The following is a 27,502-nucleotide window of genomic DNA, read 5'->3' as shown; positions in this document are numbered from 1 at the left end:
TTGAATGTGGACAGCAGAGCTTGCTGGACAGTGTTTGTTCACCCCTGAGATGAACAGGCTTGCTTCCTTCCTTGCTGGATTGATGTAGGCCATGATGTGGTGTTGTCCTATTGCATCAACTGGGTGTCCCTGCAATAAGGGGTCTAGTGGTGCAGAGCTATTCTTATCACTCTGAGCTCCAGGATGTTAATGGGCAGGCTTGGCTTCCTCTGGTGATCATGTTCCTGGAACTGAGGAATTGTAACACTCTTACCTTATCTGAATAAATGGTATCTTTCACCACCTTCCAACGATGTGGCAGAAACTACTTTCTCATTGTCAAGGCTAGGTAAGAAATCTGACAATGTAGGGAATTCATTGCATAGCCGAGTAGGTTGAGAGAAGGATCCAGCTGGTTAATGAGGTGTTTAGTCTTGAATGAAATTGGGTAAGTGGGCCAGCCTTAAATAAGTCCACCATGAAAACCAGAATTCCCATGAATTGTGGGTCTTAGAGGGGGCGTCTGCTTGATCTCAAGTCCCAAGTGTGAGTTTTGATAGACAGCAGTTTTTTTCCCTTTGGGTCCAGGACAGGACAATACTCCTGTTGTGTTTCGGTACCATAAGCAGGGGTTAAATAGAATCCTTTTAACCCTTCTTCTAGAGTTACAGAACAACTATTCCCAATGACAAGACATGGTTTAGAGCATTCTTCAAATCTCACAGTCCTTGGGCAGATTTTGGTTGGATTTGACAGAAGAAAGCGTGCGTTTTAAACTCAGAGTTTTAGACTCTGTTTTGTACCTCTTGAATAACTTGGGTACCCCTTGAACAATGTGGGATGTCTGACTCAGAGATACGAAAATTGTAACCAAAATACCATACCCCCACTCCTAGGAGTGAGGGCAGCCTTTAATTGGAAAAAATAGGGTTTTGGGGAAGATTGGTGGGCTTCGTTTTTGCCAAAAGGAAGGATTTAAGTTTAGGCATTTAAGCCTGAGTGGAGTGTTGAGGTGCTCTGCATTTGGAGAAGGTAGAGGCTCTTGAGATGGGGGGGGGTGTTTGGAACTTTCCATTATGGAAGAAGAACCTTCCATTCTGTGACATCCTTTATAAATTTGTCAAGTGCCGCACCAAAGAGACATACTCTTTCAAAGGGCATACATGTGAGATGTCTTGCAGGCAGCTTCACCTGACCAGGCTTTGAGCCACAAGATTCTGTACTTGTGAATGGAAACCAGAGTCATTATGGAGATTTGTCATTACTTGTTCTAGGGCATCCACACAAATAAGCAAGGCTGAAGGTAATTGCTCAGTTAAAAGTACAGTCCCGGAATACAGGATTGTTTTGTTTTGTTTGTTCACTGCCCCAGTTCAGTTCAGCAAACAGAAATTGCAGCAATAGCTGGGCCTGCAAGTGCTGGTTGCAGAGCTGGGCTTGCAAGCGTAAAGCCTTTAAATGAATCTCAAAAGTCAGCAGAATCCTTGATCGAAGGAACATCTTCAACTGGTACAATGACATGTTTAACCACTTGACCACTGGGCACTTAAACCCCCTTCCTAACCAGACCAATTTTCAGCTTTCGGTGCTCTCACACTTTGAATGACAATTACTCAGTCATACAATACTGTACCCATATGAAATTTTTGTCCTTTTTTTCACACAAATAGAGCTTTCTTTTGGTGGTATTTAATCACCGTTGGGTTTTTTATTTTTTGCGCTATAAAAGAAAAAAGACTGAAAATTTGGTAAAAAAATGAATTTTTCTTTGTGTCTGTTATAAAATTTAGCAAATTAGTAATTTTTCTTTGTAAATTTTGGCCAAAATTTATACTGCTACATATCTTTGGTAAAAATAAGTACAACTTGGTGTATATTATTTGGTCTTTGTGAATGTTAGAGAGTCCAAATGCTATGGTGCCAATATCTGAAAATTGATCACACCTGAAGTACTGACGGCCTATCTAAATTCTTGAGACCCTAACATGCCAGAAAAGTACAAATACCCCCCAAATGACCCCTATTTGGAAAGAAGACATTCCAAGGTATTTAGAAAGATGCATGGTGAGTTTTTTTGAAATTGTCATCTTTTCCCACAATTCTTTGCAAAATCAAGATTTTTTTTTTTCTTTTTTTTTTTTCACAAAATTGTCATATTAGCAGGTTATTTCTCACACACAGCATATGCATACCACAAATTACACCCCAAAACACATTCTGCTATTACTCCCGAGTATGGCGATACCACATGTGTGAGACTTTTACACAGCGTGGCCACATACAGAGGCCCAACATGCACGGAGCACCTCCAGGCGTTCTGGAGCACCCAGGCCAATTCTTATATTTCTCTCCTACATGTAAAAATAATAATTTATTTGCTAGAAAATTACATAGAACCCCAAAACATTATATATATTTTTTTTAGCAAAGACCCTAGAGAATACAATGGCAGTTGTTGCAACTTTTTATCTCGCACCGTATTTGCGCAGCAATTTTTCGAACGCTTTTTTTTGGAAAAAAAACAGTTTTGTGCTTTAAAAAAAAATAAAACAGTAAAGTTAGCCCAATGTTTTTGCATAATGTGAAAGATGAAGTTACGCCGAGTAAATAGATACCTAACATGTCACCCTTCAAAATTGCACACTCTTGTGGAATGGTGCCAAACGTCGCTACTTAAAAATCTCCATAGGTGACGCTTTAAAATTTTTTACTGGTTACATGTTTTGAGTTACAGAGGAGGTCTAGGGCCAAAATTATTGCTCTCGCTCTAACGTTCGCAGTGATACCTCACATGTGTGGTTTGATCACCGTTTTCATATGTGGGCGGGACTTACGTATGTGTTCGCTTCTGCATGTGAGCACACGAATGTGGGCGCTTTAAACATTTTTTTTTTTTTTTTTTTATTGTTTATTTTACTTTATTTTAGTTTGACACTTTTTCCCCCCCAAAAAAATTTTTGATCACTTTTATTTCTATTACAAGGAATGTAAACATCCTTGTAATAGGAATATGGCATGACAGGTCCTCTTTACAGTGACATATGGGGTCAATAAGACCCCACATCTCACCTCTAGGCTGGGAAGCCTGAAATTAAAAAAAAAAAAAAAACGATCTTGGCTTCGATCGTAGCGGTGAGTCGGTAGAAGCACCGGAGGGTGGCGGGAAGGGGGGGGCGTCCCCTCTCGCCTCCCGTAAGAACGATCAAGCAGTGTAACAGCCACTATGATCATTCTTATGGTGTAGGGAATCGCCGGCTGAAAAAGCTGATATCTGAATGATGCCTGTAGCTGCACCCATCATTCAGATATCCCCGCTCAAAGTCAAGGACGTCATATGACTGTGGGCGGGAACTGGTTAAAAATTGCGGGGTATTGCAGAGTATTGCGGAGTAGTGCAGGGTATATTGCTGGGTATATTGCAGAGTATTGCGGGGTATAATGCAGAGTATTGCGGGGTATTTATGCAGAGTATTGCGGGGTATAATGCAGAGTATTGCGGGGTATAATGCAGAGTATTGCGGGGTATAATGCAGAGTATTGCGGGGTATAATGCAGAGTATTGCGGGGTATTTATGCAGAGTATTGCGGGGTATAATGCAGAGTATTGCGGGGTATAATGCAGAGTATTGCGGGGTATTTATGCAGAGTATTGCGGGGTATAATGCAGAGTATTGCGGGGTATAATGCAGAGTATTGCGGGGTATAATGCAGAGTATTGCGGGGTATAATGCAGAGTATTGCGGGGTATAATGCAGAGTATTGCGGGGTATTTATGCAGAGTATTGCGGGGTATTTATGCAGAGTATTGCGGGGTATTACGCAGAGTATTGCGGGGTATTACGCAGAGTATTGCGGGGTATTACGCAGAGTATTGCGGGGATGGCTGAGCATGGAGGGATGGATGGATGTGACTGCAATTGTCACTGAGCACCGCTGTGAGCACTACACATCCAGCCCACAGCGGTGCTGCCACCCGATCCCTCCCCCTCTCCCCTCACATTGTACCGATCGGTACAGAGAGGGGAGGGAGGAACCGGCGTCATGACATGACGCCGGTCTGTTGACATGTGATCGCTCCGTCATTTGACGGAGCGATCACATGGTAAACGGCCGCGATTAGCGGCCGTTTACCGTGATCCGTGATGCGCCGGGTCCTCTGGACCCGGCGGTCACGGAAGTTCTCGGGTGCGCGCCCCAGGGGGCGCGCGAGAGCAGTATTCTGGGAGGACGTCCCAGGGACGTCCACCCAGAACTAGCCGACCGCGCTGTAGACGTCTTTCGACTATGGCCCGGTCGGCAAGTGGTTAAGACTGAAACAGCAGATCCTAATACCAGAGCAGACCATTTTTTTTGGTGAACTTTTCCCTCCTTGATATACAGTGCATTCATAAAGTAATCAGACCCCCTTCACTTTGTTCAATTTTGTTATATTGTAGCCTGATACTAACGTTGTTTACATTTTTTTTCTGATTAATCTAAAGCCAGTACCCATAATAACAAAGTGAAAAACTGAATTTTAAAAATGTCTGAATTTATTAACAAGAAAAAACTGAAATATCACATGTACTTAAGTATTCAGACCCCTTACTCAGTACTTTGTTGAAAGCACCTTTGGCAGCAATTACAGCCTGGAGTTTATTACGGTATGAAGCAACAAGCTTTGCACACCTGGATTGGGGGATTTTCTGTTATTCTTCTTTGCAAATCCTCTCAAACTTAGCCAGGTTGGATGGGGATCATCGGAGGACATTTTCAGGTCTCTCCAAAGATGTTTAATAGGGTTCTAGTTAAGGTTTTGGCTGGGCCACTCTAGGACATTCACAGAGTTGTCCCCAAGCCACTCCTGTGTTGCCTCGGTTGTGTGCTTAGGATCGTTGTCATGTTGTAAGGTGAACCCACAGCTCAGTCTGAGGTTCTGAGTGGTGTGGAACAGGTTTTCATTGAGGATATCTCTGTATTTTATTCCATTAAGCTTTCCCTCAACCCTGACCAGTTTCCCAGTCCCTGCTGCTGGAAAACACCCTCACAGCATGATGCTGCCACCACCATGCTTCACTGTTGGGATGGTATTGAGCAGGTGATGAGCGATGCCTGGTTTCCTCTAAACTGAACATTTACAATAGAGACCACACACTTTATTCTTGGTTTCATCAGATTAGAGAATCTTAATCCTCAGTCTGAGAGTCTTTCAGGTGCTTTTTTGCAAACTCCAAGTGAGCTTTCAAATGATGTCCAATCAATATATTTTACCACAGGTGGGCTCCAAATCAAAGTGTAGAAACATTTAAGCAACGATCAAGAGGAATCGGAGGCATCTGAGCTAAATTTCAAGTGTTGTTGCAAAGGGTCTGAATACATATGTCAATGTGATATTTCAGCTTTTCCTTTTTCATACATTTGCAAACATTTCTAAAATTCTGTTATAACTGTCATTATTGGGTACCGAGTGTAGATTCATGGAAAAAAAAATGAATCTAAACTATAGTATCAGGCTGCAAACATAACAAAATTTAAAAAAAACGAGAGAGTCTTTCAGAGAATACTTTATGCACCGTAGAGCAGCAATGATTTTTGAAGGGATGAAAATCTTTTTTTGGATTGACCCAATCGTCATAAATTGCTTATTCTATTTGGTCATGAACAGAAATGTCTTTTTTTTAGATTTAGCAGGTCTCGTTGGGCATGGCGAGATGGAGCACATTCAAGTACAATACAGAGGCTTTTGCACACAGCAGAAGTGAGCGTATCAACACTGGCAAGCATATTGTGGGACGCTGTAACATCAGGTGCATAGAAGCCTGGTGGTGAGAAATCTTGTTACACAAAGTGCCATGGCAAGCACCCATGCAGGATCCAGTGCCGAAACATTAAAAGCTGCACCCTTGATGTGGGATCCAGGTACAGCTTCCAAGGTTTTACTGAGTTTGCACTGAGCTGCATGCACTGCTTCTATTGTTGTATTAGATGACAGTGTAGATTGAAGAATTTGAAGTAATAAATTAGACTAAGTGATGTCTCTGTGCAGAAGAGGTTCATCACCGTAGGAAACTAGCAAACAACTGAGGAATCACAGAGCAGATTAGGAAAAGGTTACAGGGAGGGGGGGGGGGTCACTCAGTGGGCATATTCGCGAAAGCTTGGCAGTGCCCAATCACCTGAAAGTACCAGCCTATAACCCAGGGCACATGAATATCCAGCCTTTGTCCTGTGTTTTGCGATTAGGAAAAAACACCACAGTGTGTAGATGCAGCCTTTGGGGATTATGGAAAACAGCGACGGTCAGATATTGAATGACAGAATTTAGGTATTTGGACACCCATAGCCACAAACTCTGAGGGATCCCTCTGGTTGAGAACACCGATAATCTAGCACCCCACAGACATAGTGAATGAAGTTATACATGTCAGTGAAGAAAAAAAAAAAAAAAAACTAAAGAAAAAAAAAAAATTCCCTCAGTGCTGGAGAAGTATTTCTCTGAAAGATTTTTACGTACGGAGATATTACAAGTCTAACTATACATAAGACAAATAGTGGTGTCAGGGGGCTCGTGGAAGACTGACTACCAAAACAATCCTACCATTGCATCTTGGGCAATGTGGTATGAAAACCTTTAAAAGGACAGGAATTCCTATGTAGTGGTTGGTCCTGAAATCTTCTCTGAGAAGGAAAGGAGTCGAAGACTTTGTAATGATACGTAAGAATGGAGTTCATGAATCTTGTTCTTTTTCCAAGTAGAAATGCAGAAGAAGTAGAGAGGCAAGGAGAAGACCAGAAATAAAAATACATTTATATGTCCTGGAAAGGTAAGGAGAGATTTTTTTTTTTTTACATTTATTTTTTAAGTTGGAGTGAAGTGTTAGTAGACTACCCCGCTGCCTTCAAAAGGGGGTCCCCTGTTGGCGTGACGAATGATTTTTAGCAGCTCTGGTGGGCTTAGAGAGGGCAGGTTTGCCAAGACCAGAAGAAGTCACAGTAGATGATTGCGTTTAGGAGGGTTACGTGAATGAGAACTGCACTGTATGAAATGTGTAAGTGTGATTTGGATAGTGGGTTCTGAAACCCCTCCCATGAATAGCTGCCTCTAAGTATTTATTGAGGAACTTGGCACAGCAGAAGCTTGCCTTTGAAGGGCATGCACAGCCACCTTTTTTGTACTAGATCAATTGCCCAGGATTTAAAGCGGAGTTCCACCCAAAATTGGAACTTCCGTTTTAAGTACTTGTGACCCCCTGACATGCCACATTTGGCATGTCATTTTGGGGGGGAGCGGGTACCCAGTTTTGACAGGTACCCAGCTCCCACAAGTTCACCTCCCTGCAATCTTCCGGGACTGTGGCGTGTCTTCTGGGACACGCCACAGGTCCCGGCAGATTGCCCGGCCATTCAAGACCGTGCAGCGTGACTCGCGCATGTGCAGTACGCGCCCAGCTGTGAAGCCGCAAGCTGTCACAGCCGGGCGCCCACACTTGCAATGTTGGAGCTGCAGAGAGGAGGGGGAGAGGAGCGAGGCTTCAGACGGCCGCATCGCTAGACCATGGGACATGCGAGTGTCTATTTAAAGCCAGAAGCTATACTTTTTGTAGCTGTTGACTTTTAAATGGGTAGAACTCAAGTGTGATTAATTAGATCCCCAGAATGCTACAACTCAAGGCTAAAACTACTCATGCAAATGCCCGGTATCGGCATGGATACCAATACTAGTATTGGTGCAACCCCATACAGAACAAAGTGCAACCCAACACAGAACAAAGATGGCATGAATTAAACTTAAGTATAACTGTAACCTGACTTTACCATACATACATTGCAGGTTCATGCTCATGGCATCTTCTTTGCTGTCAGTTTGGAGGATGTTTGTCTCACAATCTGTGGAATGGTCATGCCCCCAAGGGAGCCTTCTCTGCCAATTCTAATTTCCTCCAAAGAATTAGCAATATCATCTCTGAAAGACAAATAAAAAGAAGAAATATAAAAACTTTAAAGTGATACTAAAGTCTCGTTTTGTTTTAGTTAAAAATAACAAACACGTCTATACTTACCTGCTCTGTGCAGTGGATTTGCACAGAGCAGCCCAGATCCTCTTCTCAGGTCCCTCTTCGATGTTTCTGGCCCCTCCCTTTTGTTGAGTGCCCCATAGCAAGCAGCTTGCTATGGGGCACCCAAGCCGAGCTATAGTTTACTGTGTTTATTCAGACACAGAGCCGCGGCCTGCACCCGCCCCCTTTCTCTCCTCATTGGCTGACTGACTGAGACCAGCGGGAGCAGCTAATGGGGAGGGGAGTCCCGGGCAGCCGAGACACTCCTACATCGCTGAATCTAGATGGGGCTCAGGTAAGTATTAGGGGGACAGCTGCACACACAAGGCTTTTTATCTTAATGCATAGAATGCATTAAGATAAAAAACCTTCTGCCTTTACAATCACTTTAACCACTTGTCGACCAGCCGCCGCCGTTATATGGCGGTAGGTCGGCAGGTTTCCGCAAATCGCCGTTGGTGTATTTCGGCTCCTTTAAGGAGCCGAAGCAGGTGCGTGCCAGCTGTACGATGGGGGACCTAAAGCGCGTGGCCGGCAGCCGCTATGTGCGCTGGCCATCCTGCGATCGCAGGAACGAGAGCCAGAACGGGGATCTGTCAATGTAAACAGATCCCTGTTCTGGCAGGGGAGTTAGAGAGAGATCAGCTGTTCCTAGTGATTAGGAACAACGATCTCTCTCCTCCTCCAGTCAGCCCAGCCCCCATACAGTTAGAAAAACTCCCAGGGAACACACTTAACCCCTTGACCGCCCCCTAATGTTAACCCCTTCCCTGCCAGTGACATTTATACAGTAATCAGTGGCTATTTTTTTAAGCTCTGATTGCTGTATAAATGTCAATAGTCAAAAAAAGTCTCAAAAGTGTGCGGTCTGCCGCAATGTCACAGTCCCGCTAAAAATCTCAGATCACCACCATTACTAGTAAAAAAAAAAAAAAAAAATTTTTAATTTTTTTTTTTTACCAAAAATAAATTTACAAGAATACATATTGGCCTAAACTGATGAAGAATTATTTTTGGGAACATTTATTATAGCAAAAAGTAAAAAATAGTTTTTTTTTTGTTCAAAATTGTCGCTGTTTTTTTTGTTTATAGCGCAAAATATAAAAACTGCAGAGTTGATCAAATACCGCGATAAAAAAAGGACATCAATTTTGTTTTGGTACAGGGTCGCATGACCGCGTAATTGTCAGTTAAAGAGATGCAGTGCCGTATCGCAAAAATGGCCTGGTCATTAAGGGGGAAAATCTTCCGGTCTGTAAGTGGTTAACCACTTGTCGCCTGCCGTATAGCAAAATGATGGCGGCAATGTGGCTGTGTTATCCTGACCGGACGTCATATGACGTGATCAGGATAACAGAGCCAGGCGGGGGTGCTTAGCGCAGCGATTGGAGGTGCTATATGTCAGTCTGACACACCGCAACTTCGATCGTGGTATGGAGCCTCTGACAGAGACCAATCACAGCTGATCATCGCATGAACCAAGTAGTGCCGGTAAACGGCTTTCCTCGGTTCATGCTGTCAGGAAGAGCCGATCGATGGCTTTCCCTATTGGGGGGGGGGGGGGTCTGTGCTGATAATGCCTGTCAGTGCCCCAAAGTGCCAATCAGTAATGCCTGTCAGTAGTGCCAATCAGTGCCGCCTATCAGTAACGCCAATCAGTGCCCATCAGTTTATTTTTTCAAAATTGTCTTTTTTTGTTTATAGCGCAAAAATTTGAAACCGCGAAGGTGATCAAATACCACCAAAAGAAAATAATAAAAAATGTAGTTTGGGTACAGTGTTGCATGACCGTATGTAAACTTTTGATCAGAGTAATTTGGGTGGTTTCTGTTGCCATTATGATTTAAAAAGAGTAAACACAGTTGATTGATAATAAATGGCTTCAGCCAAACACTAACCAGCCCCCTTAAACATCAATGACAGCTTGAAGTCTTTTGTGGTATTTGTGGATGCGGCTCTTTATCTTCTCAGATGGTAAAGCTGCCCATTCTGCTTGGCAAAAAGCCTCCAGTTCCTGGAAATTCTTGGGTTGTCTTTCATGAACTGCACGTTTGAGATCTCCCCAGAGTGGCTCAATGATTTTGATTTCAGGAGACTGAGATGGCCACTCCAGAACCTTCACTTTATTCTGCTGAAGCCAATGACGGGTCGACTTGGCCTTGTGTTTTGGATTATTGTCATGTTGGAATGTCCAAGTATGTCCCATGCGCAGCTTCCTGGCTGATGAATGCAAATGTTCCTTCAGTATTGTTTGATAACATACTGCATTAATCTTGCCAACCATTTTGACCAAATTTCCTGTGCCTTTGTAGTTCACACATTCCCAAAACATCAGCGATCCACCTCTGTACCTTTCATCATAGGCCTTGTTGATTCCTCTCCAAATGTAGCGTTTATGGCTGTGGCCAAAGAGCTCAATTATGGTTTTGCCTCTGTACTGTTTGGCATATTGTAAGGGGGATACTTTGTGGCATTTGCGTAGTAATGGCTTTCTTCTGGTGACTCGACCATGCAGCCCATCTTTCTTCAAGTGACTCCTTATTGTGCATCTTGAAAAAGCCACACCACATTTTCAGAGAGTCCTGTATTTCACCTAGAGTTATTTGTAGGTTTTTCTTTGCATCCCGAACAATTTTCCTGACAGTTGTGGCTGGAATTTTATCTGACCATGGTTTGGTTTCAACAGAACACCTCATTTTCCACTTCTTGATTAGAGTTTGAACACTGCTGATTGGCATTCTCAATTCCTTGGATATATTTTTATATCCCTTTCTTGTTTTATACAGTTCAAGTACCTTTTCCCGCAGATCCTTTGACAATTCTTTTGCTTTCCCCATGACTCAAAATCCAGAAACGTCAGCGCAGCACTGGATGAAAGATGCAAGGGCCTGTCAGGAGTCCAGAAAAGCATTGACCTTTTATACACACACACTAATTACAAGCAAACAGATCACGTGAGGATGGTTAACTTTAATAGCCATTCAAATGTGTGTCAACGTGTATGCATATTATCAGGCCAAAATCACCAGGGTATGTAAACTTTTGATCAGGATCATTTGGGTAGTTTCTGTTGATTTAAAAAGTTAACACAGTTGATTGATAATAAATGGCTTCAGCCAAACACTAACCATGAGTGAAAGAAAAGTTTTTGTGTTCTCACTCATATTCTCTGAAAAATGGCCAAGAAATCAAATTCTGCCAGGGTATGTAAACTTATGAGCACAACTGTATGTCCCAAACATATTTCCCTTGGCCAGCAAGCATTAGAGACATTCTCTTCCATTTAGCCTGTCCCTCAACCTCTTTGTTGTGATTATTGCGGCTGATGGGACGGCTTAGTGATGTCACTGGGCCCACCCAACCTGCCAGCCCTATCTAACCACTCTAAAGATGGCCCACGGCCCTGCCTGAAGAAGACGCACGCATGCATAATCCTGTAGCCGCCCACTAGCAACTACCTGACACCAGATACGTCCTGCTGACGACTTTCTCTTGCACCCTCCACATCCAGCCAGGGACACCGAAGCCACCAGCGCCACAGAGTGTGATGAGACCACGCTGCACTGAAGCAGCTCCAGACTCCTGGAACCCTTTGGTTGCTAATACCAACGTGTCTACAAACCACTTATGTCTAGTGAGTGCAACAATTTGTGAATAAACCTTGCTTTTTTAACTGCTACACTTAGATTGGCGCTGCTTTTTGTTTTTATGTTTCCAAACACAGAGTCACTTCTGCTCTTCAGCATGCTGCCTTCCATGTGTTAATCTCCAGATCGTTACATATTCCTGAGGTTACCACCCAGGATACATGGACTCTGTCTTTTTGGACTACCTCCATTAATTATCTTCTATTTTAATTGTAATTTTACTCAACCTGTAACATTATCCCCTATTCATTTTCCCCATTCCTTACCCATACCCCATACTGGTTTAACGTCAACTTTTTAAATAATTTTATTATTGTGTATGGCTACATGTTGTCTTTCCTATATTAGTGTCGCTGCTCATACCTGGGAGTGCCTAGCGTGACAAATATTGTTGTTCTAATATCACAGATTTACCTACCATGGTGTCCACAATAATTTGTATTATGTGACTTTTTTTTAGGTAGCTCCATTTTATTTATTTTTTAATACCTGGGGACCTTCTGTACCTGTTATGACCCATGCCTCCTCCTTTTTTGTGGTGGTATTGGGACTCAGGTATGATTTGCATTGCCATTCCTGTGGAACCTGAGTGGTTCCCTACAATGTTTGTGTTATGAATAAAATAGAACACAAAGCGCTCGGAGAATATTCTCTGGAATTATTTCCACTGTTTAACCACTTGCCGACCGCCGCACGACGATGTACGTTGGCAGAATGGCACGGGCAGGCATAAGGGCTTACCTGTACGTCCCTGCCTGCCCGCGGGTGGGAGGGTCGGATCGAAACCCCCCCCCCCGGTGCCTGCAGTGGTCGGCTTAGTTACAGGAGCGATCCGTGCTGAGGGGAGGCCATCTATTCGTGGCCACCCCCTCGCGATCGCTCCTGACAAATGAAATGCTTCCTCTGCCTCTGTAACGTAAACAGCGGCAGAGGAAGTGATGTCATCTCTCCTCGTGAAGCCTTTTCGTCTCGGCTTCCGAGGAGAGAAGACATCAAGTAAGTCAGCACCAACACAACACTTACAGTAGAACACTCAGGCACACATTTCACCACCCAGTCACCCCCCTGCACCCCCTGTCACAGTGACACCAAAAGCAGTTTTTTTTTTCTGATTATTGCATTGGTGTCATTTGCGACAGTTATAAGTGGTAGTGCAGTTAGTGTTAGGTCCCTTTATATCTAGGGTACCCCCTTAACCCCCCCCCTAATAAAGGTTTAACCCCGTGATAACCATCCGTCGCCAGTGTCACTAAGCGATCGTTTTTCTGATCGCTGTATTAGTGTCACAGGTGATGCTAGTTAAGGAGGTATTTAGGTTTGCCGTCAGCTTTTTATAGCGCCAGGGACCCCCATATACTACCTAGTAAAGGTTTTAACCCCCTGATTGTCCCCTAGTTAACCCTTTCACCAGTGATCACCGTATAGCTGTTACGGGTGACGCTGGTTAGTTATTTTACTTTTTAGTTTTAGGGCACCCACCATTTACCTAATAAAGGTTTAACCCCCTGATCGCCCGGCGGTGATAAAAGTTACGTTTTAGGGTCAGATAGGGTCTGTGTCGCCCCAGGCAGTGTCAGGTTAATACCAGTACCGCTAACACCCACGCACGCAGCATACACCTCCCTTAGTGGTATAGTATCTGAACAGATCAATATCTGATCAGATCTATACTAGCGTCGCCAGCAGTTTAGGGTCACCAAAAACGCAGTGTTAGCGGGATCAGCCCAGATACCTGCTAGCACTTGCGTTTTGCCCCTCCGCCCAGCCCACCCAAGTGCAGTATCGATCGATCACTGTCACTTACAAAACACATAACTGCAGCGTTCGCAGAGTCAGGCCTGATCCCTTCGATCGCTAACAGTTTTTTTGTAGCATTTTGATACAGTCGCTAACAGTCTAGGATCTTTTTTTTTACCTGTGAGTCTCACTAGTGTACCACTAAATTTAGAGCCCAAAATGGCAAATCGAAGGTACACTAGTGAAGAGGCCTACACTGAGCATGACAGATAGTGAAGAGGAAGTCACTCATCTGTAAGATTCAGGGTCAGAATACGAACCTGTAGACAGCAGCGGCTCCAAGACAGATAGCTCTGACGACGGAGTTGTGGTCCCTGCCAAGGTCAGGCGTACCAAACCCCAATCTTCTTCTTCTGCTGTTGAGGTACAAGAACCGCAGGGCTCTCGTATGTAGCAGAGAAGTACTAACGCCGCTATTCCTTCTGGTGAACTGGCAAGCACCAGCGGCCTAGTACACCCTGGTTGTACATCCAGCACTGCAGTAACACATGGTGAGGTGGCGAGTCCCATAAGTGCAGTTCAAGCTGGTTAGGTGGTAAGCACAAGTAGTGTCCCGCTGCCACCAAGAAGACAAAGACAGGCCCGTCGTGCCCATAGTGTCCTTCCTGCAGAATTCGCCAATCCTAATTCAGAACCCACCACTTCTGCAGCACCTGTACTTCCCCCATTCACTGGCCAACCCGGCATTCTAGTCGCTGTTTTTCACCGAAGATCTCTATAGATCTATTGTGGACCAAAGCAATCTGTACGCTGGTCAACACATCCCCACTATTCCCCAGTCCTCCCTTGCCAGAGATTGGAGACCAATTACGGTCTCTGAATTTAAGACCTTTCTGGGCCTATCCCTCAACATGGGCATAGTTAACATGAGTATGTTGTGGTCATATTGGTCCACTGACCCAATGTACCATATGCCCGTGTTCTCTGCTTCCATGGCCAGGGCACGATACCAGCAGATTTTGCGGTTCATGCACTTCAACAACAATGAACTCTGTCGTCCTCGTGGAGACCCTGAATACGATCGGCTCTACAAAAATTCGTCCCCTCGTAAACCACGTCAACCAACGTTTTGCAGACTTGTTTACTCCCCATCAAGTTGTCTGCGTTGAGTCCCTGATTAAGTTTTCTGGCTGCTTGTCATTCAAACAGTACCTTCCCAGCAAGCGTGCCAGATACGGGGTCAAGATGTATAAGCTCTGTGACAGGGCCACAGGCTATACATGTAGTTTTATGGTTTACGAGGGAAGAGAGCCACGTAGAGCCGACAAACTGCTCTGACTACATAGGAAGCGCTGGCAAGATTGTGTGGGACTTGATGTCACCCTTATTCGGAAAGGGGTACCACTGGCTTGTAGATTCCCGTCTTAGGCTGGGGGGAGAGAGCCTGTTTGAAGTGTAATAACTTGCTCGCTATGAAGTGGAGGGATAATAAGAATGTTTTCGTTCTTACCTCCCTTCATGCAGACACGACGGTCCAAATTACTATGGCGACTGGTGTTGTATAGAAACCCCTCTGTGTCCACGAATATAACCAAAATATGGGAGGGGTGGATCTCAACGACCAGTTGTTGGCGCCGTACCTAGTTGCCCGTAAGGCCAGACGTTGGTATAAAAAAGTGTCTGTTTATTTATTTCAATTGGCTTTGCTGAACGCTCATGTGCTATACAGAGCTTCAGGACGGACTGGATCCTTCCTTAAATTCCAGGAAGAGATGGTCAGAGCCCTTCTGTTTCCAGACGGTGCTCCACCTCACAATCCCCAACCAAATGCAGTAAGCCTGCTGCATGAGAGGCATTTTCCTTATGTCCTCCCGCGTACCCCTACCCAACAAGCCCCCCAAAGAAAATGTTGTGTCTGCAGAAAGCGCGGATATAGGCGTGACACCCGCTATTATTGTCCCTCCTGTCCTGACAATCCTGGTCTTTGCATTGGTAAATGTTTTGAATGCTACCATACACTAGTGGAGTTTTAGCGTAGGGTACAGCATTGCACAGACTAGGCACACTTTCACAGGGTCTGCCAAGATGCCATCGCATTTTGAGAGACCCGAACCTGGAACCAGTTACAGAAGTTAGTTACAAAAAAAAGTGTAAAAAAAAAAAAAAAAAAAAGTAAAATAAAAAAATACAAAAAATAAAATAAAAAAACAAAAATAAATTTTTACTGTATTCTATTCTGCAATGTTTTACTGTTATCATGTTTTACCCTGTTTGCTTTTCAGGTATTTTTTTTTTTATACTTTACTGTGTTTTCTTGTTAACCTTTTTTTGTTTTCAGATATGCCATTCAGCTGCAGCACGGATTTATCTATCTTGACAGCAACAGCGTTTTGCTCCCACGATACATAAAGCCTTGACTCCAGCGATGTCGGAGGTGATTTCACCACCACAGTTACATACTTCAGCATATATGCCGAAGCATGGGGGCAGCAGGGGCGGAGGAGCGATTTGCTTCTAGCTTTTGCGGGTGGATGCCCCCCCCATGCTTCGGCATATATATATTTTAGGCACAGGTTGCGTTAAAAAATATTTTATATTTTACTATTTTTTTTGTATTTGCTTTGCAGGTTTGGTAAGTCTTACTATTATACTGTAATGTTACTTTGTTTTATTGTTAACCATCATTTGCTTAGCAGGTACGCCATTCAGCTTCAGCGATGATTTATTTATCTTGACAGCAACAGCGCTTGCTCCCACGATACATAAAATAATAAAATGCAAAGGTAAGACACAATTTACTATACCTGTCTCCCTCAACATCCTCCAAATTGCTGAGTAATAGTATTTGAGGATCCGGTAAATTTAAACCTGTGACATTGCTCAGTGTGGAGGCCACTGCTGACCAAAAGGGTCGGAGTTTGGGACAGGACCAGACCATGTGCCAGAAGGTGCCCACCTCCTGTCTGCACCTCTGACAATTGGGATCTCTTTGATGGTAAATGCGCGCCAGTCTCTGTGGGGGTGAAGTACGCTCTGTGTAGAAACTTAAATTGTATGAACCTATCTTTTGCCGCGATCATGGAAGGAATGTAGGAGATTAAACACTCCTTCCATTCCTCCTCGTCCAAAGAAGGAATATCAATCCTCCACTTTTCCCATGTCTTAGTTAATTTGGTATCATACTCTACTGTAAAGGTATAGATATAGTGTTGAGAGAGGCTTCCTCATCACACTGGAAATCAAGAGCCGCTCAATGGAGGCTGGTTCCAAAATGAGGGGGGCAAGGAACTGGGCTTCAAAAGGCGTGCTTCAGCTGCCAGTACCTGAATTGGAAGGAGGATGGGATAGCAAACGATTGCCTCAGGGCATGAAAAGTCATAAGCCTACCGTCCTGAACTATATGTTTTAATGTAAGGATTCCCTTTTTTGCCCATAGAGAGGGGTCCGGTATACTGTAAAAGTAAGGGAGCATAGGGTTACCCCATAGGGACATGTGATTAGGTGAAATGTGATTAGGTTTCCCGTATATCTTCCTAGCCTCCTGCCAGACCCTCACGGTGGTTCGCATCAGAGTTGTCATGGACGGGCTGGCCATAAGTCCATGAAACGGGAGATTGCTCAGGGCAGCAAAGGAACCCAGAATGGCTGCTTCCAGAGTGACCGCTGGATTATGTGTGGGCTGGGAGAACCACCACCGAATTGTGACCAGAACTGCTGCCCAATAATAAATTAGAAAATTCGGTAGTGCCAGCCCCCCCCCCCCCCCCTCAAAAGTAGGAGATATAAGATCTGTTTGGCCACCCTGGGTGGCCTCCCAGCCCAGACAAAGTATATCAGCAGACTCTCCAACCTTCGGAAAAAAGTCCTAGGGATGTGTATGGGTGTGTTGCAGAAGAAATATAGATATTTGGGAAGGTAAATCGTTTTTAGCAGATTGACTCTGAAAACAGGGGTCAATGGAAGGGAATGCCAAGTAGCGCACCTAGCCGTTAGATGTGTCATGAGTGGTCGCAGATTGTTGTCCATATAGTCCTGGACTTTACCACTAATTTTAATCCCCAGGTATTTGAAGTCATCTACCCATTTGAACTGCGGGTGTGGCACCCTAGGGGTCAAGGGATGGAGCGAGAAAAGAACCGACTTGTCCCAATTAATGCGAATCCCCAAATACCCGCCGAATCGGTTAATCAGACCCAGTGCAGTCTGTAAACAGGATGACGCATCCGCTAAGTAGAGCAGAGCATCGTCCGCATACAGCGATATCTTCTCCTCGATTGGGCATACCTGGAGCCCCCTTACACCAGGGTCGGCCCTCAGCAATATAGCCAGGGGCTCCATCGCCAGAGCAAATAGGCCCGGGGAGAGGGGACACCCCTGTCTCGTGCCCCAAAATAATTTGAACTTCTCTGATAGGCATCCGTTGGTACGTATTCTAGCTGAAGGTCCATGGTATAGCATGCGGAGCCATTTCGTGAAACCCGGGCCAAACCCGAATTGCGAGAGCACTTCCCATAAGTAGCCCCACTCGACGGAGTCAAAAGCCTTCTCCGCATGGAGTGAGGCCACCGTTCCTTTAGTCGTCTCGTCCGCTCTGTCTATGCGAGTATGAAGACGTCTAATATTATTATTATGTCAGTACCTCTCCCGGGCATGAAGCCTGTTTGGTCCCTGTGGATCAGGGCAGTAATGACCAAGTTGAGCCTATTGGCCAATACTTTTGCCTCCACATTCAGGAGGGATATGGGGCGATACGAGGAGCATAATGTAGAGTCTTTCCCTGGCTTGGGGATCACCACTATAATCGCTTCACTCATTGTGTCCGGGAGTTTCTCGAGGCGCGTCGATGCAGAGAAGAGGCCCTGAAGTTTATCAACTAGTTCTGTAGCATATTATTTGTAAACCTCCACAGGGATGCCTAAGGGTCCCGGTGTTTTCCCTGTCTGCATTGATTTAAGTGCCTGGAGTATCTCCAAGGACGTAATTGGGGCGTCAAGCTTGTCACAATACGTTACTGTAAGGGTTGGGATAACAATGTCATCTAGGTATGCTACCAGATCCTCTCCTCTATAGTCTGCCCTGGACGTGTAGAGGGATTCGTAAAATTCCGCAAAACAGCAATTGATTCCTTCCGGTGTGTGGACCATCTGTCCTGAGGGATCCCTGATATGTGAGATGCTCATCCCTCCCGCCTGCTCCCTGGAGAGCCAGGCCAACAGATGGCCTGACCTCTCCCCCTGCTCAAAGATCCATTGGGATTGAGCTAACATTTTTTTCTGAGTAAGAGAGGTACGGAGACGAACCACCTCCTTCGTCATAAGTTGTAATTGTGAATAGTATATAGGGTCTCGAGTACGAACAAAAAGAACCTCTGCACTACTCGCCTCCCTCTCAGCCTTTACCAAGTCTGCCTTACGCTCTCTGCGAACTCTGGCTATGATGGTGTGGTACTGTCCCCTCGTCGTGGCCTTAAAGGCATCCCACACAACTGTGGAGTGAGCCGAGCCCACATTTACCGCCCAGAAGTCAAGCAACTCCGTTCTGAATTGGGAGTCCACAGCAGTGTCTGAAATCCAAAATCTAGAGAGCCTCCATATCTTGTCTACTGAGCCCAGGGAAACTCCAATGACAACAACAAGGGTGCATGATCGGAGATTCCCTAGGCAATATTTGTATGTCTGTGACCCGTGGGAGGACCGGGCTCCCTGCGAAGACTAAGTCTATTCGGGAAAATGTTCTGTGAGAGGCTGAGTGGCATGCGTATGCCCTGGTCTGGGGGTGTCGCCACCTCCAGACATAAGTCAGGCCATAGCTATCCGCCCACTCAGCCAACCCAGGGCAATGATGTCCCGCAGACGTTAGTCTGTCAAGATCCGGGTCAGGGACCAGATTAAAATCACCCAGTATGATATTATTGTCAGATGCAAAGTCGGCTATTTTGCTGGTGATCTGATTGAGCAGCAGCAAGGAAGCCGGAGGGGGCAAATATAAGCCCACAATGGTCCACGTTAGAGAGTATATTTTAGCATGATAACATACCGACCATCAGGGTCCAGGGCCAAATCCAGGAGCCGGAAAGGAAGAGATTTCAGTATCAGGATAGTAACACCCCTGGAGAAACTGGAATGCGTGGAGTGGTAGCCCACCCATGTTTTTTTTTAGGGCCAGAACCCTACTTCCTATTAGGTGCGTTTCTTGGAGCACACATATATGTGAGTTATAAGCTTTAATGCATTGGAACACCAGGGAACGCTTGACCGGGGAGTTCAGTCCCCTGGTGTTCCAGGAGATGATATTAAGGGAGGACATGGTTACTAAGGATGACAAGAATGTTAGGATCAATGTAGGTCACGGCTCCTGAATTGGACCCCCGGACCCAAAACGGGCACATCTGGAAACAGTGCAATGCTGATGAGTCAATTATTTTAGTACAATTATAAAACAAAAACAAACCCAAACTAAAAACAGATATAGGAGCCCAATATCTAAAGTAAATTAAACTAGCCCCGTTAGGGGAACTTTCTCCACCCCCCACCCCACCAAACTGAGGCGGGTTTCAATCCCGAACTGATTCAGCTCTCCAGCTGCAACAGGGGGTCCGTGGAAGAGGCGAGCTTAACCCCCCGAGACGTCACACGGGGGGGGGGGGGGTAAGCAGCAGTTCAAGCACCCTTCCAAATGTGAGATCTCCACTATTGTAATATAGCAGGCTGTGAGGTACTAAAAGTCAAACGGAGGGAACCATATTGCGACCCCACAGTAAAGTCGATCCAGCATTAGGAGGATACACAGAACAGGAACTCCAGCGCTCCTCAAGGGAGCAAGCAAGTGTAAAGGAACCTCATATCTCAATAGTTAGTTAGCTACCGCCCTCAAGTACGCACAGACCATGGGTCTGAACTGGGCACAACCTGTGCAACGAAACTAAGTCATCCATGGGGCAGTTCATGTGGTAACTCAGACCTGGGCCCAGGTTATTGTGAGTAAACAATGAAAGGGGTCATATGGCACATACCGGTTAGGCGATCAGCGGATCTGCGGTAGCGAGTCCAGCCAGGCAGAGGCCTCTCTAGGTTTGCTAAAGAATCGAGTTGTCTCGCCGTCCTGGACTCTCAGGCGAGCAGGGAAGAGTACACTGTAGCGAATGCTGCGTGATCTCAATGCCGTTTTAACTTGGTCGAAAGATTTCCTGAGTTTCTGGGTCTCCACCGAGTAATCAGGGAAAATCATCAACTTAGTGTTCTGGAATCTGAGGTCCCCAACATTTCTAGAGGCGCGGAGAACTTCGTCTCTGTCTCTGAAGTTGAGGAGACGGGGAATGAAGGTGCGGGGAGGAGATCCAGGAGGCCCCAGCTTAGGCGGGATGCCCTCTCGACCGTGTAGTAGGGTGACCAACGGGCCTCGGGTAGAAGGTCACGCAACAAACCCTCTATGAAGGAAGTAGGATTGTTCCCCTCCATCTCCTCTGGTAATGCGAAGATTATTGCGCCGGTTTCTGTTCTCTGCGTCTTCGGCTCTGTATTCTAGGGCCTTTACTTTGGTTTGAAGCGTACGGAGTGTTGCTCCATGTTCCGCCGTGGTGTCTTCAGTGGTACTCAGTCTTTGCTCCGTCTCAGTGACTCACGACCTGAGTTTGTCTATATCTTGGCGGAATAGATCCATATCCAGCTGAACAGCTTCAACTTTTGTTGTTAACGTGGATTGGCAAGTGGCGATGGCCGCCGTGACGTCCGCCAGCCAGGGGGGGGTCGAGAGTCATCCGACTCCATGAGGTTCGTCTGCGAGGCTCAATGGGCACTGCGTGTGATGTGAGCCTCCGGAGAGGGACAGGTGGGCGTCTGAGGGGAGTCCGACTGTGGTGGAAAGGTCAACCTTTTGCCCCCTTTACTGTATTTTTGCGCTGGAATTCCTGCGCCTCATTCAGATGTCTGGGGCCCTGATCTGGGCAATATTCAATAACTGGCTGTGGGAGCCTGTCTGTGGGGTCAGGGGTATTCAGGCAGTAGGTGCAGTGCAGCTTGTATCCCCCAGACAGTCTTCCCCCTCACCTGCGATTTGTGTAGTGCAGGAGCTATCCTCTTCAAACGTCCACAGGCCTACAGGGGTATTCAACCCAGCCACAGCCTGTCTCACTCGCAATGTCAGGGGTGGGTATACTCCAGGGCTTGTTCCGCTTCCCAGGTAGCGATCTCCAGCCGTCTCAGGGCCCCTTCTTCCAGGCCAAAGGGGTCGGGCACTCTCCCAGCCGGTCCGGCGGCTCCGGGCCCTCAGGAAAGGCCGCGGCTGCGGCCTAGTTGTTCGTGGGGGGGAGGAGAACAGACCCGGAACACTGCCTATGTCCAAACCAGCTGTCTTGCCTTCACCCACGGTCCGTGGCGGCCAGTGAGACTCATCGGTAGAGCCGATCGCGCCAGGGATCCTCCGACTCGCGGCGTGGCCCGCCAGTCTGGGAACGTCTGGCGGGATGCCGATCGCGGCCCAGGAACAAAAATCCTCCTCTCCCTTCAGCAGTCGGGAGGTCCCTGAATCCCCACGGTCAGCAGGGATGTGTTTGCAGGGGATTTGGTGCTGATGGATCCGGATATACGTTGCGGATTTGCGGAGCTCTCTAAGAAGCAGCTGCTCACAGCGCTATCTTGGCCACGCCCCACCAAGCAAGCCATCATTGGGCTGAAAAAAAAAAAAAGAAACCATCAGAGAGATAGCAAAAACATTAGGTGTGGCCAAATCAACTGTTTGGAACATCCTTAAAAAGAAAGAACGCACCGGAGAGCTCAGCAACACCGAAAGACCCAGAAGACCATGGAAAACAACTGTGGTGGATGACCGAAGAATTATTCCCTGGTGAAAACACCCTTCACAACAGTTGGCCAGATCAAGAACACTCTCCGGGAGGTAGGTGTATGTGTGTCAAAGTCAACAATCAAGAGAAGACTTCACCAGAGTGAATACAGAGGGTTCACCACAAGATCTAAACCATTGGTGAGCCTCAAAAACATCCTATGGACAGATGAGACCAAGATCAACTTGTACCAGAGTGATGGGAAGAGAAGAGTATGGAGAAGGAAAGGTACTGCTCATGATCCAAAGCATACCACCTCATCAGTGAAGCATGGTGGTGGTAGTGTCATGGCGTGGTCATGTATGGCTGCCAATGGAACTGGTTCTCTTGTATTTATTGATGATGTGACTGCCGACAAAAGCAGCAGGATGAATTCTGAAGTGTTTTGGGCAATATTATCTGCTCATATTCAGCAAAATGCTTCAGAACTCATTGGACAGCGCTTTACAGTGCAGATGGACAATGACCCGAAGCATACTGCAAAAGCAACCAAAGAGTTTAAGGGAAAGAAGTGGAATGTTAGGCAATGGCAAAGTCAATCACCTGACCTGAATCCGATTGAGCATGCATTTCACTTGCTGAAGACAAAACTGAAGGGAAAATGCCCCAAAAACAAGCAGGAACTGAAGACAGTTGCAGTAGAGGCCTGGCAGAGCATCACCAGGGATGAAACCCAGCGTCTGGTGATGTCTATGCATTCCAGACTTCAGGCTTTAATTGACTGCAAAGGATTTGCAACCAAGTATTAAAAAGTAAAAGTTTGATGGATGAAATTAAAGCTGAAAGTCTGCAGTTAAAGCACATCTTGTTTGTTTCATTTCAAATCCATTGTGGTGGTGTATAGAGCCAAAAAGATTAGAATTGTGTTGATGTCCCAATATTTATGGACCTGACTGTATATAAACGGTGCATGTATGCCCATCATTAGAAGTGGGTGGATGAAGGGAGGTATTCTAATGGTGGGCATACCCACCAATCAATCTCTTTTTTTCGTTCAGCCCACAGGCTGCATGAAAAAAAAAAAAAGATTACAATATATGCCCAACAAGGACCAGCAACATACTGGTATGTTGGTTCGTGAACCAACAGTGCGGCCGCAGGAGTGCCAGACCGCGGACCAACATCTAAGCCAGTGACTCCAGCGTTCACCCAGAAATCAGAGCGGATGAACTATATTCCATGCCTGAACATACTACACTTTTAGTGGAGACACTGGAGCCTCCTTCCCTTCCGCCCGTGGATGATTTTTCTGCCCTGAAGTTGGAAACTAGGTGGTATCGCAGCTTTGAGACTGGGATCACATCTATATATTTTACGCTTGTACCCCTGCAGGGGTGAAGCGCTCTGGTGAGTGAAAGCACAAGAAGGGAGCACAGTCACTTTTGTTAACACTTTCTCTGCTTATCCTTGGATAAAAACTTTTCACTAATCGGAAGAAGCACTATGTCACTTTATATGGACACTTATTTTTAAATCGGTTGACTCAATACTGGACATCACCTACAGCAGTTACATTATGTTTATAATTTGATATTTATCACAACAGTTTGTTTTCTGCTGACTGATGGGCATTATTAGCATCGGTTGATGTTATTTATTGATTGCATTTTCATATATACACTTTCATATTTCTAATTTATTCTTTATCTTCTGCACATATTAATTTTTAAGCACGTCACTTTTTATGGTTACATGATACGAAGGATTTATCCTTGCTGGAGATACATAGTTTGTACACCTTATATACAGTATATGCACACACATATATATATGCCCACTTGGTGGTATACACACTATAAATAATTATATATACACAGGTTTTTTTTCACACAGAACAGCGCCATTTCCCTTTTTGATGTTTCTTATACTTAAATTGGGTTTCACCTCGGTGGGACTTTTCTATAGGGAGGCAGCAGTTACACACATCCTAAGCGTGGATTCCTCTGATAATTTTCAACCTCAGAATGCAGCCAGTGGTTTCACCAGCTGACCATAGTGCTGATCAGAGACCAGAATGGCTCCAATCATCTCTATGGCCTAAGAAACCGGAAGCTACGAGCATTTCATTACTTCGATTTCGCCGGATATAAACAGCGCCATTGGGAAATTGGGAAAGCATTTTATCACACCGATCTTGGTGTGGTCAGATGCTTTGAGGGCAGAGGAGAGATCTAGGGTCTAACAGACCCCAATTTTTTCAAAAAAGAGTACTTGTCTCTACCTATTGCTATCATAGGGGATATTTACACTTCCTGAGATAACAATAAAAATGATTAAAAAAAAAAATTAAAGGAACAGTTTAAAAATAAAATAAAAAAGCAAAATAAATAATAAAAAAAAAACCCAACATCCCTGTCCCCCCTGCTCTCGCGCAAAGTCAAACGCAAGCGGCGATCTGGCGTCATATGTAAACAGCAATTGCACCACCCATGTGAGGTATCACCGTGAAGGTCAGATCGAGGGCAGTAATTTTAGCAGTAGACCTCCTCCGTAAATCTAAAGTGGTAACCTGTAAAGGCGTTTAATTACTTTTAAAAATGTATGCACTTTGTCGCCGCTGCACGTTTGTGTACAATTTTAAAGCATGTCGTGTTTGGTATCCATGTACTCGGCCTAAGATCATCTTTTTTATTACATCAAACATTTGGGCAATATAGTGCGTTTTAGTGCATTAAAATTTAAAAAAAGTGTGTTTTTTCCCAAAAAAATGTGTTTGAAAAATCGCTGCGCAAATACTGTGTGAAAAAAAAACACCCACCATTTTCATCTGTAGGTCCTTTGCTGTAAAAAAATATATAATGTTTGGGGGTTCAAAGTAATTTTCTTGCAAAAAAAAAAAATTTTCTTCATGTAAACAAAAAGTGGTTAGAAGAGTGGGTGATGTGTGACATAAGCTTCTAAATGTTGTCCATAAAATGCCAGGACAGTTTAACCCCCCCCCCCCCAAAATGACCCCATCTTGGAAAGTAGACACCCCAAGCTATTTGTTGAGAGGCATGTCAAGTCCATGGAATATTTTATATTTTGACACAAGTTGCGGAAAAATTTTTTTTTGTGCACAAAGTTGTCACTAAATGATATATTGCTCAAACATGCCATGGGCATATGTGAAATTACACCCCAAAATACATTCTGTTGCTTCTCCTGAGTACGGGGATGCCACGTGTGTGAGACTTTTTGGGAGCCTAGCCGCGTACGGGACCCCGAAAACCAATCAATGCCTTCAGGCTTTCTAAGGGTGTAAATTTTTGATTTCACTCCTCACTGCCTATCACAGTTTCGAAGGCCAAAAAATGCCAAGATAGCACAAACCACCCCCCCCCCCCCCAAATTACCCCATTTTGGAAAGTAGACACCCCAAGCTATTTGCTGAGAGGTATGGTGAGTATTTTGCAGATTTCGCTTTTTGTCACAAAGTTTTGAAATTTGAAAAAAGAAAAAAAAAATACATTTTTCTTTTCTTTCTTCATTTTCAAAAACAAATGAGAGCTGCAAAATACTCACCATGCCTCTCAGCAAATAGCTTGGGGTGTCTACTTCCCAAAATGGGGTCATTTGGGGGGGGGGGGGGTGGTTTGTGCTATCTTGGCATTTTTTGGCCTTCGAAACTGTGATAGGTAGTGAGGAGTGCAATAAAAAATTTACGCCCTTAGAAATCCTGAAGGTGGTGCTTGGTTTTCGGGGCCCCGTACCTGGCTAGGCTCCCAAAAAGTCCCACACATGTGGTATCCCCGTACTCAGAAGCAGAATGTATTTTGGGGTGTAATTCCACATATGCCCATGGCATGTTTGAGCAATATATCATTTAGTGACAACTTTGTGCAAAAAAAAAAAAAGTTTGTAATTTTCCCGCAACTTGTGGCAAAATATAAAATATTCCATGGACTCAACATGCCTCTCATCAAATCGCTTGGGGTGTCTACTTTCCAAAATGGGGTCATTGGGGGGGGGGGGGGGTTGTGCCATCTTCGCATTGTATGGCCTTCAAAACGGTGATAGGTAGTGAGGAGTGAAATCAAAAATCTACGCCCTTAGAAATCCTGAAGGTGGTGATTGGTTTTTGGGGCCCCGTATGCAGCTAGGCTCCCAAAAAGTCCCACACGTGGCATTCCCATACTCAGAAGAAGCAGCAAAATTTATTTTGGGGTGCAATTCCACATATAACCATGGCATGTGTGAGCAATATATCATTTAGTGCAAACTTTTGTAAACAAAAAAAATTAAATATTCAATGGGCTCAACATGCCTCTTAGCAATTTCCTTAGGGTGTCTACTTTCCAAAATGGGGTCATTTGGGGGGGGGGTTTGAACTGCCCTGCCATTTTAGCACCTCAAGAAATGAGATAGGCAGTCATAAACTAAAAGCTGCGTACATTCCAGAAAATGTACGCTAGTTTGTAGACGCTATAACTTTTGCGCAAACCAATAAATATACGCTTGACTTTTTTTTTTTTTTACCAAAGACGTGGCTGAATACATTTTGGCCTAAATGTATGACTAAAATTGAGTTTATTGGATTTTTCTTATAACAAAAAGTAGAAAATATTTTTTTTCAAAATTTTCCGTCTTTTTCTGTTTATATTGCAAAAAATTAAAATCGCAGAGGCAATCAAATACCATCAAAAGAAAGCTCTATTTGTGAGAAGAAAAGGACGCAAATTTCGTTTGGGTTCAACATTGCATGACCACGCAATTACCAGTTAAAGCAGCGCAGTGCCAAATTGTAAAAAGTCCTCTGGTCTTTAGCCAGCCAAATGGTCAGAGGCTGAAGTGGTTAATGTCAAGAGTTAGTACCACAAAGAGCTCAGTACAGTCAAAGTATTAAAATTGCAAAGCATCCATTTATTGAAAAGATCAAACAAAATAAAGCCAGCAGTGTTGTGCAACTGAAGGATAATAACAGCAATAGGGAACATTTGGATGACAATCCAAGCTTACATAGTCCCAGGGTCCATTATGTATGCTGATGGGAATAGCAATAGCCATGAGATGATAAAAAAATGGCAGTTGACAGGGGCACTGTCATACACCATAACCTCATTGGAAAGTTCCGCAAGATGACAGACATCAGTCTCTGGATCCCGGGCTGAAGAGGCGGGTCACCAGAAGTGATGCACTGGACCTCCGAAGGAAGGCCGCATGTCAGAACACACAGCAGGGGCACCACAAGCCAAAACAGTGATGTAAACTGCCTTCACAACCGTTACGGTTTATGCTTTACACCTCCTTTTTTCCCAACATTTTAAACATCTTCCTTCCTGTCC

The 27,502-nt window shown here is 44.9% G+C and overlaps 1 protein-coding gene across 1 annotated transcript in view; it reads right to left on the bottom strand.

The window, feature by feature from the left end:
* Positions 1-7,797: 7,797 nt before the first annotated feature.
* The window catches only part of RBM44 (RNA binding motif protein 44), a 109,873-nt gene continuing 90,168 nt past the window's right edge, over positions 7,798-27,502 (bottom strand). The window contains exon 5 of the mRNA XM_073635223.1: positions 7,798-7,921. Within this exon, the coding sequence (XP_073491324.1) occupies positions 7,798-7,921 (124 nt within the window). The remainder of the gene's footprint in view (positions 7,922-27,502) is intronic.

The sequence above is a fragment of the Aquarana catesbeiana genome, linkage group LG06 (assembly GCF_042186555.1).
Source record: "Aquarana catesbeiana isolate 2022-GZ linkage group LG06, ASM4218655v1, whole genome shotgun sequence".
In the NCBI taxonomy this organism is placed as follows: Eukaryota; Metazoa; Chordata; class Amphibia; order Anura; family Ranidae; genus Aquarana; species Aquarana catesbeiana.
This window is presented reverse-complemented; position numbering and strand designations above follow the sequence as displayed.